This window comes from Vicia villosa, linkage group LG6 (genome assembly GCF_029867415.1).
Source record: "Vicia villosa cultivar HV-30 ecotype Madison, WI linkage group LG6, Vvil1.0, whole genome shotgun sequence".
NCBI classification, from domain to species: Eukaryota; Viridiplantae; Streptophyta; class Magnoliopsida; order Fabales; family Fabaceae; genus Vicia; species Vicia villosa.
The window spans coordinates 19,006,950-19,026,559 of NC_081185.1; the positions used below are offsets into that span (position 1 = coordinate 19,006,950).

The 19,610-nt window shown below is 35.2% G+C and overlaps 2 protein-coding genes across 3 annotated transcripts; both read left to right on the plus strand.

Moving 5' to 3' along the window:
• The first annotated feature begins 1,911 nt into the window (after positions 1 to 1,911).
• Positions 1,912 to 6,689, plus strand: LOC131608951 (uncharacterized). Of its 2 annotated transcripts, XM_058880553.1 has the most exons (7): positions 1,912 to 2,051; positions 3,076 to 3,149; positions 4,178 to 4,626; positions 4,772 to 4,917; positions 5,256 to 5,532; positions 5,675 to 5,947; positions 6,046 to 6,689. In XM_058880553.1, the coding sequence occupies exons 3-7, from the start codon at positions 4,318 to 4,320 to the stop codon at positions 6,535 to 6,537; spliced, it is 1,497 nt and encodes a 498-aa protein (XP_058736536.1). In that variant the 5' UTR covers positions 1,912 to 2,051; positions 3,076 to 3,149; positions 4,178 to 4,317; the 3' UTR covers positions 6,538 to 6,689. The 2 variants fall into 2 exon arrangements, with proteins under 2 accessions (XP_058736536.1, XP_058736535.1); XM_058880552.1 differs by lacking the exon at positions 3,076 to 3,149.
• Positions 6,690 to 9,948: 3,259 nt separating this feature from the next.
• Positions 9,949 to 19,149, plus strand: LOC131608952 (protein FLX-like 2). Its single transcript, XM_058880554.1, has 5 exons — positions 9,949 to 10,089; positions 10,205 to 10,784; positions 16,808 to 16,950; positions 17,048 to 17,148; positions 18,423 to 19,149. The coding sequence occupies exons 2-5, from the start codon at positions 10,207 to 10,209 to the stop codon at positions 18,906 to 18,908; spliced, it is 1,308 nt and encodes a 435-aa protein (XP_058736537.1). The 5' UTR covers positions 9,949 to 10,089; positions 10,205 to 10,206; the 3' UTR covers positions 18,909 to 19,149.
• The last annotated feature ends 461 nt before the right edge of the window (positions 19,150 to 19,610 follow it).

Sequence of the window (19,610 nt, forward strand, 5' to 3'; positions counted from 1 at the left end):
ACGTGGGGAACTTCCTTACCATATCGCTTTGTGTATTGTATTCTTATCCCTTTTCTTTACATTTACAACATATGTGTGATTCAATTGGTGTTCTGAAATTTATGTTTAATGATACAATAGTGGTAGCAAATCTCATGTTAAAACACCATTGTTGTTGATCATTGAATAAGCTAATACCAATAGTTCCACAAAAGTGTTAGCTTGATTTCGTTCATTGGAAATAGTGCATTGGTGATAAGTGCATTGATTCATTTATAGTTTTGTGTTAATACATTGTTTTTCATCCGAATGAATTCAGCAATCTATCGCGTGTCCGGCTTTTTAGTAGTCGGTTCTAAATAGACGGTTGTCGATTCGGGACCGATTTCTTTCACAAATTTTAAAAACTCTGATAAATTTTTTAAATCCTTAAAAAGAGGAGGTGATCTATTCACCCTCCGTCTCGATCACTTCCCACACCGTCTAATATCTATTTTTTAACTAATTAAAAAAAAATATATCTATTTTTTAACGAATCAAACATGTAGTATCACTTCATCCAATTAAGGTTATGTTCCATATTTTTCCTTTCATTTAGTGTTTGATTGTTTGCATTTTCTTTTTAAGAAAATATATATGGAGTTTAATGGCTTATAACAGGGGCGGATCCAAGGGGGTATAGGGTATTCCATGGAATACCCTAAATGTATAGAAATTTGTCCACATGGTAAAAGCTTTTGGGAGTTTTATACAAGAGGTCCTGGGTTCGAAACATGTAACAGACGGATTTTGCATATTCTGTTCTTTTTTTATTACACTTCAATTTTTTAATTTTTTACCTTCACCTCTTTTAACACTTTTTTCTTAGTGCACAACTTCTTTTAATTTTTTACCTTCACCTCTTTTAGTTTTTTTTTTCTTAGTGCACTACTTCCAACTTCCAAGTTTAACAAAACAAAAGAATATTTATTAGTAAAAGAATACTTTGTGAATACTTTGTCTGAGTATTTATTATTCTTCTCCTACTCAAATAAATCCTTAATTTTTTTCCTTCATATTTATCAGAAATTTTAGCGCCAGGTGTTACTAAGTGCTAGTCTATTTCATTATAGATTTTTTTTCTTATATCTCAATAAAAAAACTTAAATTAATTATCACTTTCTTATCTTTTAATTTCATTTTTCAACCAAAACTTTAACTATAAATAAAATGAAATAATTTGTTTTTAATCAGCACAAATGAAAACACACCTTTAGAATTAACTTTTTTTTCTTCTAACCACTTCAACCTTTTTTGCATAAACTTTATTTTTGTATAAATTTAATTTGTATGTACTAACCATATAATTAATATTTATAATATTGTTAATCAATTGTGAACTCTAAATTATCATTAATTATTAAATTTTAATTATAACCACACACTTATCAAACTAGTTTTGTCCTTACCGGTGGTCAGTGCAAGTGTTGAGCAAGTATTCTCGGGGATGAAATATGTTAAGAATGAGTTGAGATGTAGAATGGCTAATCCATAACTAAATAATTGCTTAGTGATATTTGTGGAGAGAGAGAGGTGTTTAATACAATTGATGATATGGATATCATCAAGTGTTTTCAAGGAATGAACAAGAGAAGAATGCATTTACGATTAGACTATAATTTTTTCGTACGTTTTTTATATATTTTCCTTTCATTTTTTGGAAAACCCTAGATTTTGATCCTGGCTCCGCCCCTGGCTTATAAACATAAAACTTTTCTGATAACAAGATTTTTACACTTCCAGGTGAGTTGAGTAATATTATAGAACATTATAATTCTAATATTTTTTATAAAATATTATTTTTATTTCCTCTCAACAATTTTATTTCCCATTTATTATTATTTTTTTACTTAAAATAAAAGTTTAGTAAATTGAGTTTAGCCAAATAGGAAAGAGAAACACAGCATTTGTTCATCTATGAAACTGAACTTTGGTAGGCGAAGTAAGAAAGAGGAACACGATTCCTAAATCTGAAACTCTTCTCAAAATCGATTCATTTGCGAATCTTTTTGCGTTGGAATTTGGCGTCAATTGTAAGTCCTTCGAATCCATCAAACCCTTCCTACTGGATTCTTATATATTGAATTTGTGGTTTTGTCTTGCAACCGTTTATAGTTGTTTATTGTTGCCATGATTGCATGTACTGCTTTGTTGAAATTGTGTTCATATGCAATGAATTCAGTTAAGTCTGTAGGTTTTTTGGGAATCTGCAGTTGCTGTTTGTTTTACTTGATATTTGATTAGTGATTGTTGTTGTGATTTTTGGATATGAACATTAGAATTAGAGTTGTGTGTTTTAGCTATGGCCAAACTTTTAAAGCATTACAAGTTTTACTATAAAATATGAAGTGGTGAGTTGGTTAGTGGTATTCAATGAAGCACGGACACGATACAGGTATCTGATACGAACATGAACAGTCATGAGATAAACTAGCCGTGTCATTGACGTATCGGAGTAGTGTCGACAATGTATTGTGGCGTGTCGCCGCCATATCAGAGAACGTATCAGAATCTTTGTGTTGTTTTTAAATAGTAAAATTCAGATACTCCTTCGATACGTATCGGCAACGTATCCGAGCGTATCGGTACGTATTGGATACAATTCGGCAACGATTTTGAAGTATATGTGCTTCATAGGTGGTATTATATACTATTATGACTAAATGGTGCATGCATGTGTTATATTATAGATAGATAGAAACTGTAATCAGTTTATATGTACTTGACATAATTTAATATAATAGGACAACATAGTGGAGAAACACAATTATATGCAACAGGGCATATATAAGTTTAGTGTAACTGGTTTATTTCTCTCTCATAAGAGCAGGGGAGTGATTCTTAATGGGAGGGAGTGATTCTTAATCATAATGGTACTTTTTTAAGTTTGCTTGTATTTTTGGTGCTCGTACTATTACTATGGCAGATTTGTAGGCTATCATTTTAACAAAAGCATTTGATGACAATTACTAGTGTCCTCATTAAAATAATGAAAATCTAATATCAAAGAAAGAAATTAAGCAGTTTCATGAGATGAAATTCTGTTCTGTTTTTCAGACAACTCAAGCTTAATTGAGGGCAGCTGGCAACTCATTTTTATTAGAAGATCCGGAACAACATCACCCATTTAGGTTCTTATTATGTTACTGAAATTTATTTTCAAATAGTTTGTGATTTAACAAAAACAAACAGAACTGGTCCTAGATGAGAACCTATTCCTAGAAAGCATTCTGCAGCTGTTACTTCAAGAATTCGTGCATGTGTTCATAAATTGCTCTTTTTCTATTATGTGCTAGTTGAATATACAATGGCTATCTAATTGGAATTCTACAATTTGTTTGTTTATTTTTGGAAAATCCAATGAAAATGTTTATAACATGTTTCAGTTATAAGTACGATGGTATTTTTGAATCTTTTTTCTTTGGCGTGTCTTTTATGCTTGATATTTAAAGGAAAAAGAGTTTGTTTGATTTTTTCTGTTAAAGATTTGGTCATGAGCCAGAGCCTTGGTTTAAAGGTAGATAGTATTGTCATGGTTCTGTTGAAAGACAAGAAAGTTATTTGGAGATGCTGTGTTTTGTTCTTCATGTGTTTTTGTACATTCTCTTAAAGGCTGCATTTCTGTATTTTGTGTTGAATAATTGGTATTATTTTGATTTGTAGGCCTTGTTTTGCAGTTCCAATTCAAAGACTTAACAATATCTTCATTTATGCGTCTCCTATTTCCTAGTAGATTTTATGATTAACAAACTTGTAGGGCACTAAAGTATGAATTTAATTGCTTTGTTCAAGAGCTAGCTTTCACCATTTGTCCTTGAAATACACATATTTTCTTTGGTGTAAAAAATGCCATGTTGCAAAGACATGGTAAATCCTACTTTATGTTGTTCTTAAGGCAACACCAAAGTTGTTTTTGATCTTTAGTGACGATACCCCATCCTAGGCCAAAAGCTTATAACATCTGTGTGTTGTGCACGTGGTAGGATGACCAAATCACTTTACGTCTTATTGTTCATGTAATTTATCCAAAAAACGATCAAATAAAAGGCCATCCTGCTATACACTATTCCCACTATCCGGGATTGACTACTCTGGACATTATAAGATATTTTAAAATATTGTAGCATATATACGTATTGAAGTATACTTATGGTGACAGGAATTTGGTAATACGCCGCTTGCGCTATTTGTGAAGTCACCGTGAGAGTGAAGTTGTTGAGTATATAGATATTAGGGTGTGTTATTTGCTGTTTAACCCTGCTGCTATTTATAATCCGAGAAGAAAAATTAAAGAGATTAATGGGTAATCCAGAGTTGCCAAAGAAAAGAGTAGCCTTTGTGTTGATTGATGGGTTGGGTGATGTGTCGCTGCCAAGGTTGGGATACAAGACGCCTCTTCAGGCAGCAAAACTTCCCAATTTAGATGGGATAGCATCTGCTGGGGTTAATGGATTGATGGACCCTGTAGAAGTTGGCTTAGCTTGTGGAAGTGATACTGCTCATCTTTCACTATTGGGTTATGATCCTCGAGTTTATTATCGTGGTCGAGGGGCATTTGAATCCATGGGGGCTGGATTGGCCATGTCGCCTGGTGATATTGCTTTTAAGGTTTGTGCAGAACTCTGTTTTGTTATTATTTCTATGGAGTATTAAAATAACTTCTCGTTAACTTTATTTGTCAAAAGCATTATTCATGCTAATAGCTTGATGAATTATTTGTCGAAAAAAAGGTTGATGAAATGTCTTCCTGCAGTCAAATTTTGCAACTCTTGATGAGAAAACTGGAGTTGTCACTAGTAGGAGAGCTGACAGGCACTTTGAAGAAGAAGGCCCCATACTATGTGCTGCCCTTGATGGAATGAAGCTTCCATCTTTCCCTCAATACGAAGTCAGAGTCAGGTGAAGATGTCTAAGGTTGCTATAGCATTTACGGGTTTATTGTTGGCGTAGGTGATCACTCATTATGGTTAATATTAAGTTTTCAATGTTTGCAGTCTCCTATTTGTTAGAGAAATTGTTTTAAAAAAATCTGTTAGTCATATCGTAAATTTTGGAGGATCTTGGACGGTCCAGCTCTATTTTGTCTGGTCTAAAGATTTCTTTAGAAAAAATATAAAACTTATCCCTCAAAGTTAAGTTGATACGTACATGATTACAAGTTCATGAAGACATGACCTCGTGATTTCAGCAGATTAATACTAACAGGCCATTCTACGTCTTTGCAATTCTTTTCATAGGTATGCTACAGAACATAGATGTGGAGTGGTTGTTAAAGGACCAAATTTGAGTGGAAATATATCTGGGACAGACCCGTTAAAGGATAACCGCTTACTTTTGAAAGCAGAAGCTTTAGATGAATCTCATGAAGCAAGGAACACTGCGGATGTAGTTAATGAGCTGTCCAAGGAAATAACGAAAATTTTGGTTTCTCATCCTGTCAATGCTCAACGTGCTGCAGAAGGGAAGAATATTGCAAATGTCGTCCTTTTGAGAGGATGTGGCATTCGAATTGAGGTTTGTTCTTTAAGTTCATAACATAATATAAACAATTATCTTTCAAATATTAAATAACAACAATTAAGAAAACCAATACTTACACGGTTATGCGTCTATGTAATAGCTATTGCATTTATTGCTTTTACATTATATATTACAGGTCACGCCATTTGCAGATAAACACGGTTTGAGGCCATGCATGGTAGCTCCAACAAAAATAATTGCTGGTCTAGGCTTATCACTTGGTATTGATATCCTAGAAGCTCCTGGAGCAACTGGAGACTATCGAACTCTACTAACTTCGAAAGCAACAGCAATAGCTAAGGCGCTCTCGGCTCCTTCGCAGTCTTGCCCACGAGTTTTTGTACCTGGACAGGATGAGCATAAAGCAGGCCCCTCAGATGGCTATGACTTTGGATTCCTTCATATTAAGGTTGAAATCTTAAGTTTCGGTTTCTTTATCTGTTTTTTACTTCTAGATTTTCGAATTATTTCATTTTAAATTAATCTCATATGTTATTGTTACTGTAGGCAATAGACGATGCAGGCCATGACAAAGCAAGTATTCTCAAAGTCAAAGCATTAGAAGCGGTTGATACTGCAATCGGGCAGTTGGCAAGATTACTTTGGGAAGCAGAATCAACCAGAAAGTTTCAGTTTTTCCTTTGTGTCACAGGAGACCATTCTACGCCAGTAGAATATGGTGATCATAGCTTTGAACCAGTTCCGTTTTCTATTTGTCGGTTAAAGGACTTTGTAGGTGCAATTGGCGAATCCGTTATTCGTAAAACTTCTCTCGATCCATTTCCTCTTCCAAGTGTTAAGTCTGGCGAAGACTTGGCTTATGATTTGGAAAGTGAAGATAGAGGAGGTAAACGCTCTCAATCTTATAGCGGCGACTCAGTATATGAATTAAACGAAATCGCAGCTGCAAGGGGATGTTTGGGGCGTTTCCCCGGAGGAGAAATGATGGGAATTATAAAGAATTTCCTTAACCTAGATGCAAAAGCTTTTCCAAATTAAAGCTTTTTCTGTTTTGTTCTGAAAGCAAGTGATATGGGTGCAAGAGAAAAAATTAATCAAATTTTGAGCTTTTCTACTATTGCAAGTCTTTTCTACAAATAAACAATGTAAACTCAGCTTAAATAAATCTAACACTGTTACTATTTATTTTAGTGTTTAGTTTTATTTTTGTTAACATGATTAGCAAGAGAAAACTTGGCTAATTGGCTTATTTTTGCATATCTTTACAATTAAATAGAAGGTCTAAACTTGAATTGCCCTTTAGAAGGCCAAGTATGAGACTAGTTATATCAGTCACTTGGAAATAAACAAAGAAAGTTTCATGGTGCAACAGTCATAAGTGTTGCTGCTGCAACTGGGTGCTTCTATATTTTGTGCGGGCAATAGAAAATGTGTCTAGAGTTGTAGTATATATGATGATACAAAAGTAAAAAAAATACAAAGTCAGTATGAGATTTTACATTATGAACTCAATAAATGATATTTGTAATAACTTAGGACTTGTCATTTTCTACAAAACTTATTTGAATTTATTAGTATAATATTTTTTTAGAACAACCAGTTTTAAAAGAATACACCGAAATGAAAGGTAAGCGGGTATTAAGTTGCGTGGATATTTTTTTTATATGGCAAAATCAATTCTTTTAAAAATCACGTTTATAGTCCTATGAGAGAACATTATTATACATATGTCTTTAGACTCTCAATAAGATCTATTGTCTGGTGCAAAGAAGTCAAAAGTGTTCAATACAAATTGTATGAAAACATATTGATTGTCCAACACGCTTTAACATTTTGACAACTTTACTTAAAGTGACTATGAGGGCGACATGCCTATGAAAGCATGTTGATTGTCCAATATGCTTGAACATTTTGACAACTTTACTTGAAGCGACTATAAGGGCGACATGTCTACAATAAAATCTCCAATTCTCAGTTTCAGTGATAACAACTTCGAGAAGCCAAAATTATATATCATAACCATTTTCAACCTCTTAGACTCTACTAAGATGTAGTCATAAACCACATTGATGACTTTGCCCGACATTAGAGAGTGCAGACTCACTGAAGGCCTGAAATATGGTCACCGTCTGGAATGTGTTCTCGTCAAGGCTTAGGGCAAGGAGGCGATCAATCAAGGGTCTATGTTCGCCGTTGTTGGTGAAAAGGAAGAAATATCTTTCTGAAACTCCTTCAGCAAAAGAATCAAAGAGTACCGAATAAAATGGAAACTCCAAAAGCAACTAAGAATGAGAACTTACGATGAAACAACTATTCTCGATGAATACATGGAATTGGTCGACATTCTTTTGAATTTTTGGGTAGCAAGCCCCCCTGAGAAATGTAAGTTGTTCGTTTTTACTCTGAAGGTAGGGGCCATGGGTTGGTTTAAAGGGATGAGGAACGAGTCGATTAAATCATATGGAGAACTTCATAATATGAAATCATGTTTTGCATGGTATTCAAAAAAGTGATCAAAGGAAAAAGATGACAATTGTGGTTTTCCTTTGATGATGTGCTTTTGATGATGGCAACTTGAATTGGGTATATAGATGACAATTTGATGCAACCTTTGATGATAACCTATGAAGATTCAAATATTTAAAGATGCATAAGATAATGTTGTTCAAAGCTTCCTCCGAATCAAGTAGATGAATTGGGGTTTAATGATCACTGCAACCAGCCTCTATTAAAGGCATTTAACTTGAAGATATCTTAAACCTCGTCTCCAAGAAGACTCAAGCAAGTGCTTATATGATTACTTTATTCAATAATTTTCGAAGCTTTTAAGTGTAAAAGAGAGGAAGTGTGAAAGATCTCTCAATCGTGTCTATATCCATTTTCCCCCATTTGAGCCTTTACAAACGATTGTTTCGGGCTCCCAATTAATTGGCCTAAGGTCCTAATCGATTGGATCATTTATTTTGGCTTATGGATCTTTCCTTTTTTTGTGTCAACTTCTAGCTTATAAATAGAGGTATTTCCCTTCATATTTTTACATCTAGAAGACGTGAGTTATCAATCTCACTCCTCAATCTCTCTAAAAATATTTCTTTACTTTCTCTCATTTTTCTTTAGCCATAGCACTTTTCTTTAGCCATTTCTTTACTTTCTTCTTCACTAACAACACCGCCCCACCCGACAATGAAACACTAGAACGAATGAACTTCTTCTCAAGTAAATCCTCTAGTTGCTTTTTCAATTCACTCAGCTATGCAGCAGACATTCGATAGAGATCTATTAAAACATGACTAGTACCAAGTACCAAGTACCAAGTACCACGTCTATCGTAAACTCTACTTAACACTCTGGCGGCTAGTCACTAATGTCTTTGGGGAACACTTTTGGAAATTCATAAACGATATGTAAATAACCAATTACTCCCTTGGCCTTGGCATCCAACGAAGCTAATACCATAAACACCATCTTTCACAGATTCATCTACTTGCTTAGCAGATACAAACAAATCCTTCTCCTCCACAAGCTCTAGAAATGACAATATCTTATCGTAACAATTAATACGAACATGGTTGAACTCCAACCAATTTATACCGAGGATAACATCAAGTTGATCCAACTTCCCGTTCTAGGGGTAAGTTGCAAGTTTCCCCTGGGAAAAACATCAAGAAACCCACACACAATAGACATATCAATAGCCACAACATCGCTCTCCACTCCCAGAGATGCGAATCACACAAGTAAATGATCATCTCATCTCAAGAAAACTTCGACCAGGTCAGCAAACATGAATCTCAGTTGCACGTTGCACGAACTCCCCACTTGTTTCAATTCCACTCCTAAGTGGTTAGAAAAACAACGAATATCGACAGTGTTTACTATTTATCAGGATAAATTTATGAAACCGACTCATTTTTTATAAATTCACAAACATTTATTTTTTAATAATTTTTTTAAAAAATCTTTCAAAATTTTAGAATAGCATTAAAGAAGAATTAATTTTTTATTATTAAAATAAAAATTATTATTTCGTGATAATATTTTTAATATCATTTACTATTAATTTAATTATTATCATATTTTAAACCACAAATTAAATAACAATCATAATTTAATATTGCATATCGTGTATTTTTGTAAGTACACAATACTACTATTAAATTACATAAAAAAACAATAACTTAAGAACATTATGAACTCTATATCTACAATGAGTCGGTCGGGTTCAATTTTCAACAAATCTAAAATAATCATTTGAGTCCGATCGAAATAACCCTTATAGTTATACAACTTAAATTAAACAACCGAAAATATAAGAAAAACTATAGATTAGTCTCTATCAATTGGACTATTCAAATTTGTCCCCCTCAATAATAACAATCAAACTTTATTTGTAAAAAAAAATTAGTAAGTTTTCTACTTATCAAAAAAAAAAAAGAAAAAAAGAATAGTAAGTTTTGATGCATACAAAGTCTATGAACGCGATCACTTGCATACGTTACTTGCTTGCAGTGTAACAAAAAAACCAATCTCCTTCCTCTTCATTCTTCACCTTCCACTTCAAATTAGGGTTTCCAATTCTTCACTCCCACGGTATCAATCCTCTTTCTCTTCTTTCAATCACTTCCATTTCACAATTTCAAAATTTCCCAATTCTTTCCCCTTTTTTGCCCTAATTTCACAACTCTCGCATCATCTTTACTTTCAGGTATGGGAAGCAAAGGCCGCATGCCACCGCCACAGCATTTACGCCGTCCGCATCCACATCATCCACCAGGTCCCGTCATGCTCCACCACGACCAACTAGGTCCCGCAATGCACCACCACGCGCTTCCCCCACCAGGTCCGTTCGATCTCATGCCGCCGCCTCAGGTAATGGAACAGAAACTCGCGTCGCAGCACGGAGAAATGCAGAGATTAGCCACTGAGAATCAGAGACTGGCTGCTACTCACGGTGTTTTGAGACAGGAGCTTGCGGGGGCGCAGCATGAGCTGCAGATGTTGCACGCTCATGTGGGATCGCTTAAGGCGGAGAGGGAGCAGCAGATGCGGGCTGTGGTTGATAAGATTGCGAAGATGGAGATGGAGTTGAAGGCGGTGGAGCCGGTGAAGATGGAGTTGCAGAAGGCGCGTGGGGAGGCGCAAAGTTTGGTGGTTGTGAGGGAGGAGCTTATGGCGAAAGCTCAACATTTGAATCAGGAGATACAGAGGGTTCATGTTGATGTGCAGCAGATTCCGGCTCTTATATCGGAGCTTGAGCGGCTCCGACAAGAGTATCAGCATTGCAGGTAATCTTTTGAATCTTTTGTTTTGATTTTTAGCTCAGTAGATTAAATGCATAGTTACCACAATTCTCTCTATAGATTCACCAACCAAGGCCTAGGTTGGGTTAATTTCTAATTTATAGGAATTTTTTGATAATAATAAAATAAACTTCCTATTACTAACATAAATGATTCTATGATACAAATGATTTAGAAGATAATGCTTTTAGTTTGTCTTTGTTGTTTATCCCTACTTTTAATTGAATATTAAGCACTTTTTCTTTTAAAAAAGCACAAACAAATAGGCCCTTAATATTATCTATTTTAGAGGAATTTTTACTATGCGACGAGTTGTTTTTTCTTTTAAAGAAGCACAAACAAACAGGCCCTTCATATCATCAGTTTTAGAGGAATTCTTACTAATGCCACATGTTGTACTTCCCTTTTCTCTTAGCAGTCTAATTAAGTTTGTTTTTCCATTAAATAGGAGGGAAAAACCTCTAATGGCATTGTCTGTTATTGCAGTCTTCTTATTTATGATTTTAGTTAGCATGAAGTGTTTTTTATTTTCATGATTCTTTGTCATCCTTCTGATTGTCATAATGGGTATGGTTATCTGTAACTTACGACACAAGCCTTACTACAAAAGAAAACTCAATCCAATCAATACGAATCGTAGCATATCTATTTTAGACATGAATCCAACATAAATCTCTATTCATTATGATGCATCTGGATTCATTCTGATGAATCTTAACTTGCCCTTGAACTTTGTATAGCCCGTCACCTTTTTAGTCAACTTTTTGTAGCCAGGCATTTTTCTGTCATTTAGTTTATGACTTGAATCTTGAAATAGTTTGAGGTTCATATACAAATATATCAGTTTATGTTTTTGCATGTCACTTGTCTTTACTTAAAAGTGCCATTTTTTATTGATCATCTGTCTTACTATTCAAAATAAGATTTGATTCATTAGGACAACTAGTTTGAATGGTTTTCTCTGGTCTCTTCCCTTTGCCCCTTCAGGTTGTCTTTATTGAGGTCACCTGCTCGTCCTTTTTACATGTATTTGACTTTTCTTTTGCTAATTTGTTACCATCCTTCAGCTCCTCAAAAATATCAAGCAAAACCTAAGCAAAAAGATTCCAGAGATGGTACTCGATATTGAATAAGTTAGTATGTGATTTATTGGTTGTCAATACTAGAGTCATTTAGTACTTGGTATTTCTCAATCTAGAATTTCATGGTTGTGTGCTTGGATTGTTGTTGGTCAAGTGTTATCATGTATTTTTTCAATGTACAGTTTTTCTGTGGGTACACTGCTCAGCAGTAGTTGATACTAGGATGTCTATATGATGCAGAAGTAAGGGTGTTATATCAGTGGGGTAACTGCTATTAATATGGCTTTTATGACTTAGGAGTAGTATCTTTGACATCAATGTGTTAGAGTCTGATTTGTTTAATGTTGGTGTGAAAGTTATTTTCAATTTGACTAGCTCGATGCACGGGCTTGAATCCCATATCTATTGTGCACTATTTGTTATAGTTCTCACTAAAGCCGAGGCTCTCCATTTTTTTGCTAGCTTTTAGAAGTGGGTTATCCTCTACATTACTCAGTTCTGATAGGGTTATGATTAATGATTCTTCATTTAGGATAATTATAGAAGGTTTATTCTTTTAAAAAAATGGCTTTACTATTTTTTCCCTTTAGATCTTCATATTATTTCCCCACTTAGTGGGATAAGGCTTGGTTGTTGTTGTAGATCTTGATATTATTCAATGGCAACCATGAACCATCTTTGGTGTGTTCTTTAATCAAATACTAATACTAGTAGGGTGATGCCTAGTATTAATTTTTTCAAACTTCATTCCATATTTACATTTTTCCACATTTTGGTGAGCTGTTTGCACTTGGTTGCAATTTTTTTTGATGTTTTATCTTATATAATTGTCTGAAATTCTCAGTTTGACTGTCTGACAAGAGTATCAGCAGCGCAGGTACTTTTTTGCTTTGCATTTTATTTAAGTTTGGTCTAGTGGGTAAAATGCGTAGTCACTAGATTTTCTTGACTATGTTACCTAAATCGTATGGATGTCCCCATTGTATACTCAATCATCGTACTAGATTCACCTTAAAGAAAATACTGTTATCATTATTATAAAGGGAAAAAGGGATCAACTGTATACATATACCTTACCCGTTGTTAGAATATAAATGATATCTCATAATATCTTGATATTATGTTAAAATTCTTGGATTATCTCCTAGGATTAGTTTTGATATTTTTCTTAGTTTTCAAATCATGATTTCCCTAATTTATTTAAGATTGAGTCTATGTATTTCTATAAATAGGGATTAGTGTTTAGTCTTTAATATCAAGTCAATATCAAACATAATTCACTATAAATGTATTTCTTATTATTTCTCTTCTCCTTTTATCTAAATCGCATAACTTCAACGTGTTATAGTCTGGCTCGATCCTCTATGACCTGTTACTATTCTGCTGTCAGTTATAAGTTTCAGAATGTTTTCCGGCTCCTTAGCCGCAGTCACCTTCAACAACCATTATCACTGTCATTCCAGGAACCATCATGGTGGCCAGCCACCGCCCACAGCTTTGCCAGAGCACTTTATGGTGTCGTTTTCTGGGTCCACCGACATTCGAAGCACCATGTGCCGATCTATGTTGTCCCAAAACCTCCTTCTGATCCCAAAGACGATCGCGTACTCCTCCACAATTTCAAAAAACAGTCGCTGCCTTTGCTGCTGTGGTGGTGTGTCTGGCGAACTTTTTCGGCAATGTTTTTACACACGAAGGTTGTAGTGCAATCTGGTTCTAGATCCAATCATTTTCTGTGTTCTGGAACATGGTGAATCAGTTTCTTTTGCAAACAACCATTTTTCAGTGCAATTTCTGTCTCCTCTAGCAAGATTTGTCCTGCATTGGTTCTATTGTAACTCCGAAACATGATTTGCTATTGTTATAGTCTTGCTTCTTCTTTGGTGTATCTCATGCAATTCTTTTCTTACTAACTGATCATATCAAAGGCTTTTATTCCCACCGGCAATCTTTTCGGTGGGGACTCTTTTCCCTCACACGAGTCATATTAGGGACGGCTTCTTTTTCCATCGATTGTCATTCTGACAATGACTTTTATTGGTTATGACTCACTAGCCAGCTCTCTGATTTTTCTCCTTTTATGTTACAATATATTGGTTTTTCTCCTAGGATCAGTTTTCAACTTTAGCATATTTTAGGTTATCTCCTATGATTAGTTTCTATATTTCATCTATTATTATTACACATGTAATGCATGGTTACCATATTTTCTCAATAGACATACATTGTTCTGAATATCCCATCCTGTGTGTTGCATACTGGTTTCACTTTAAAGAAAATATTGTGTTATATTAATGTCAAATGTGCTAGACTGCACGGTTTCAAATTGCGGATGAAGTTGTGAATATGATCACAGTTGCGGTTGTGGCCTCTATGATTACAAGCATTGCAGTTGTTGTAGTTGTAACAATGTGGATTTATTTTATGTTTAGCTTTTATGCTTTATGGCTTGTCTTAGATTTCTTGCATCTCTTGTTCCCGACTTCCCCTCTAAAATGTTACCTCTTCCTCATTTACCAACTCTCTCTCATCCTAGTATCTCCAAACCTATAAAGTTCTTTCTAAATCTACAATCTGAAGGGGAATATTGAAAAATACTGTGTGGGGACCATATGCTTGTTGCGGCCCAATGCATATTCATATTTTTATGTATGATGTGTTCAAGATAACTAGGCTTAAATGTCATTTTAGGAGCATTGTTTCCTATCATACAGTATCTGAAATTTGTATTGAGATGCAATTTCTGTATGATAAGTCCACCAGTTTAATTGAAGGCAATTTTTGTTGGTTTTGTTTAGAAGCTTTAAAGTACAGGAGCAGACTGCAAAAATGTATGGAGATGTGGCAAGTTTAGCTTTAGTTGAATGCATTCTGTAACATTTATTTTTATCTTTTTTTGAGGTATATGAGGAATACTAACTTGATGAGTTAAATGTTAGGATCTGTATTATTAGAGAAACTGAGTATATGCAAAACTAATTTGAAATCACTGACTGGTATCAGAAGCTATTGAACTAGACAAGTTCTGTCACATCACAAATAAGAAATATTATGAATGCTCCCCTTACTTTAAAATCCTGTTGTGCTCAATTTTACATGGCAGAATTACTAGGGGATTTTACAAACTTATGAATGATTTTTATTTTTTGATCTGGAATGGAAGAAAATAGAAGAGGCCATCCATCACTTGCATGTGGCACCTCATCGTTCATGATGTGAGGGGGACTTTGGCCTCCCAATATATTCCAGTCCATTTTTTCTTTTATGCCAAGACATTATTATTATTATTATTTTTTTTTTAATACCGAAACTTGCTTAGATGGGATATTCATAATAAGCATCTGCCTTAGGATGGAGGAGAGTTTGGGTCTCTGTAACTTGGTTTCAGAAAAATTTATTGAATATTCATCCAGGGTTTGAGTTTATATTAGTTAAGTGTAATCATGTCTTATTTCGATGTCCACTTTTCTTTTTTGAGTCTGGACTCTGGACTGCTAACTGCTAAGTAGTTAGCAGACTTCAGAGAATCTGTGATATCTGTACATGGTCCCTTTGTTTATGCTTCAAAAGTATAGATTACATCTTTTGAAGTCATCAGTTTAAATTTTAGGAATGGAATATCCTTCACATTAACTGTTCTTAGAGCCATGTTTATTTTATTTTATTTAGTATTAATGTTCTTTCCAGCCTGACTAACTCTATTCATGTGCATGGATCCCATATCACCGGTACACTAAATTTTTTTATTTAGATTAGGGGCTTTCCCTTTTATTAGCTTAGCTTTTATGTGTGGGTTCTCCTCTACATCACTTAGCTCTTATAAATAGGAGCTCATCTTCATTCTAGTAAGTTGAGTTATAAGGTTTATAGCAATGGTTGTAGTAATTTCCCCTCTCCCCCTAAATGTTCAGGTTTATCAATAGAAACCATCTCTGGTCTATTGCAATCAAACCCTCAGTTGATGCTTAGTATTCTTTTTTAAACACTGTTATGTCTTTACCTTTGTCCGACAGTGGTGTAGACTTGTACTCTGAGCTGCAACATTTTATCCTGTTCTATCTGCTTAACTGGTTAACTAATATTTTCCAGAAATCCCCGTATTTGTAATTACCATACATAATTTTTCTTTCCTCCAAAATGCATCAATTTCTCAGAACTGATTATATCCTTCTTTTAAGTTGCTCAGAAATGATTATATCTGCTGTCATTAAAATTCCACTTAAACCTGGTAGATTTCTTTAGCTTGATTATATCCTAGAATCGGTTGACCTCAAAATCCTAATTTCATAGGTATAGAATCTGCCCTCTTGACTTCCGAAGTTGGAATCTCTCTATTATGAGTCAAGACCAATGGTCATTTTGTTTTGAACTATACCAAGTTTTTGAAAGATTCCCCCCATGCAGTTTGTATTCTGAGCCATTTCATTTGCTTAGTCATTCAAACTCATGGGAGTCTTTTCAATCCAAAATCTTTAGATTTTCTTAGCGGCTTGATAGCCAGGGAGGGAATAGACTTAGCCTGTAATACTAGGGCATCATCCTATACTTCTACTTTTATGCAGACCTGATTGGTTCAGTTTAGGTGGTTGAAAATGTTAGGATTAGAAGTCAAAAACGGGTCTAGCAGCTACGGGTCTGTATTTTGGTTGATTGGTAAATCCTCCATTCTTCATGTCCATATGTCCATTCTATCTAGCATCCAAATAGCCACCAATGTAACCCTTGAATCCAATCCATGACTTCCAATTGACCCGTTCATCAGATTCACATAATGAACTATCAATCCACCAATTTCCACCTGGAACTCACCCAAGTTAACCCTGAACCAGCCCATTATTTCTATTCTCTCTTTCCTTACATCTTGCTAGTGTAGCGTCAGAATACCATGTTTAGTGCCCCTGATATTCTGTTGTTCTGGTCATGCAGGGCCACTTATGACTATGAAAAGAAATTATACAATGACCACCTTGAGTCACTTCAGGTGATGGAAAAGAACTATGTTTCTATGAGTAGGGAGGTGGAGAAGCTTCGAGCAGAGCTTACAAACACGGCTAACGTTGATCGAAGTAGTATGTATCTCATCTGTTATGTGTTTTCTACGTTAGAGTCCTTAGTCTTCAATTTTTCATGTTTTGTGGATTGATCATGGCGTGCAATAAAATTTAGGTGGGCCATATGGTGGCACCTCTGGAACTAATAATAATAAAGAGGCTTCTGGTCTTCCTGTGGGACAAAATGCATATGAAGATGGTTATGCTGTTGCACAGGTGTGTGATGACCCCATGTGTTACGTTGTTTTAAGTTCCCTGCGGGAGTGCATCATTATAGTCTGTTATCTATATTTATTAACTTATTATTCCTGAAGTTTCTTTAATAACGATTAGTGTCTGGATTAGTTTTTGCTTGTGTTGACTTATTTGGTTATTTTTATAAAGTCTATCCAATGAAATGTTGCTGGAATTATTATACTTTAAATCCAACCTGATGAATGTTTCTTAAATATCCAAAATGCTTAGCAGTAGTTTTGTAACGTAGTCAATAGCGGCGCTATCCCGCTATAACGGAGCGGAGCGGACACTAACTGCTATGGGAAGAGCCTTAGCGGTGCAGAACACTATAGCGGCCGCTATAAGGTAAATAGCGGGATAGCGGAGCAGAGCGGTTTCTGGCCCGCTATCCTTTTCCCCTTTAAAAAAATCGAAAAATTACCCCATAAATTTACAATGTTTTAAGGATAATTGAGTTTTTCAATCAAATTTGAGTTCAGATTCAACCTTATCATTCCTTCATAGTCGATTATCATTCCTTCATAGTCGATTATGCACTTCAATAGTCACGTGTGCTTTGATTTATGAATATTTTATGAGTTGAGTTATTTGTTTAATTTTACATTAAATATAAGTTTATAATTATTATATGTAATTTGTCCAAAATATGATCAAATAGAGTGGTCATCCCGCTATACGCTAACCTGCCATTCCACTTGTGGGGTTGGCCGCTCCGTGCCGCTATCCGGGAATGACTATTCTTGTTATGTCTCCTAAAATCTGGAGAATACCTGAATTCAACAGACTTTGATCTGATATATCACAAGATTTAATAGTTATCTGATTTGTATAATATAGGCACTTATTAATATTTACTTTTCACCATTCTGATGGTATAAACTTGACATATAAAAGTTGTGTTGGTTACTTGGATAAGGAATTTAAAAATCTGTAGTTATGTCTGTTGTGTTATATCTGGTATCTGTAGAGTTATGTCCACTGTTAAAATCTGTAGTGTTAGTCTGCTTGATTACAATATAGAGGGATTTATTTCTTGCATGTGCAGAGAAAATTAACCTGATTTGGAGGAAATATAGATCTGCGTAATAGAAGTTGTATGTTCAACTGTTAGGTTATTTTGTGCTAAAAAATCCAGTGCTAGAATGTAACAGAGATTTTGTTGTGCTGCCAGAACTACCATTTAGGAGGGCTATATTCTTTATCTTCCATGTGAATTTTGAATATTAATGCTCTGTCGTGCATTTTTTTGACAGGGACGTGGTTCTCTCCCTACTGCCAGTAGTGGTGGTGGCAATGCTCCTACAATTACTCCTGCTGGGGCTCAACCTGGTCCAGCTTCTGCAGGGACTGGTTACGAGGCTACCAGAGGAGGGCCTGGTTACATTCCATCTGCAGGGCCTACTTACGGCACACAAAGTGGTTCTACTTACGACCCACAAAGGTTGAATGGCTACGATGCATTTAGAGGATCTGCTTACGATGCAACGAGAGGACAAATGTTTGACGCTCAGAGGACTGGTTATGATCCACAGAGAGGTTCGGGTTATGAAGTACAAAGAGGACCTGCTTATGATCCATCAAGATCAGCTGGCTATGATGCACAATCAAGAGGTGGTGCTGGTCCACAGGGACAAGTTCCACCTGTGAACATGCCTTATGGGTCTGCAACACCGCCTGCTCGTAATGTAGGTGGTGGTGGATATGATGCCACCCGAGGTGTAAACCCTGCCAGAAGATGAGCTTCCATTCCAATCATAAATATATGGCAGATTCAAGTCAGCAGAATCCGAATGCGTGGAGCTTTTGACTAATGCCTACCTGAAAGTGAATCTCCCGAAAGTCGGGACTGTCTTTTTACCTTATGCCACCGAGAAAAATGTATTAGTCATTGAGAAAATGCATTCTTACAGCATATATTTGCTTTAGAATTGATGTGTATCAAAGTATCAATAGACATCTATATCTTTTTATTTGTGTGAAGCAAGCAACATTTATCTATTGCTTAATCTTCCTTTTAGCTTTTAATTTTATAAGTTCATAAGATATATCCTACTCCTATATTAAAGAAAATGATTGATCTTATGCAAGTGAAGTAATTTTGCCTTCTAACTATACTTCTATAAGATTTGTGTCCACTCTTGCCATTATCAAAATTTGACAGTGTTGTTACTTAATCAGTTGGTGTATGAGGAGCTTGAAGTTATTTAAAACTTTTCTTAAATAAAATTCTAATCTTCTAGTTTCAACTTGCTTTACTTCAATACTAAGCCTATGTTTGGTGATGAAAGAAACCAAGGTGAAAAGCTTGCTAGCTTCTCAAAATTACGGTAAAGAGGGCCTTTAAATGCAGGGCAAATTGTGGCTCATGTGTTACCAAACATAGGCTAATGATGTGTTTGGTTTGGCGGTGGGATTCACAAAATTGTGGCGAAAATTCACGG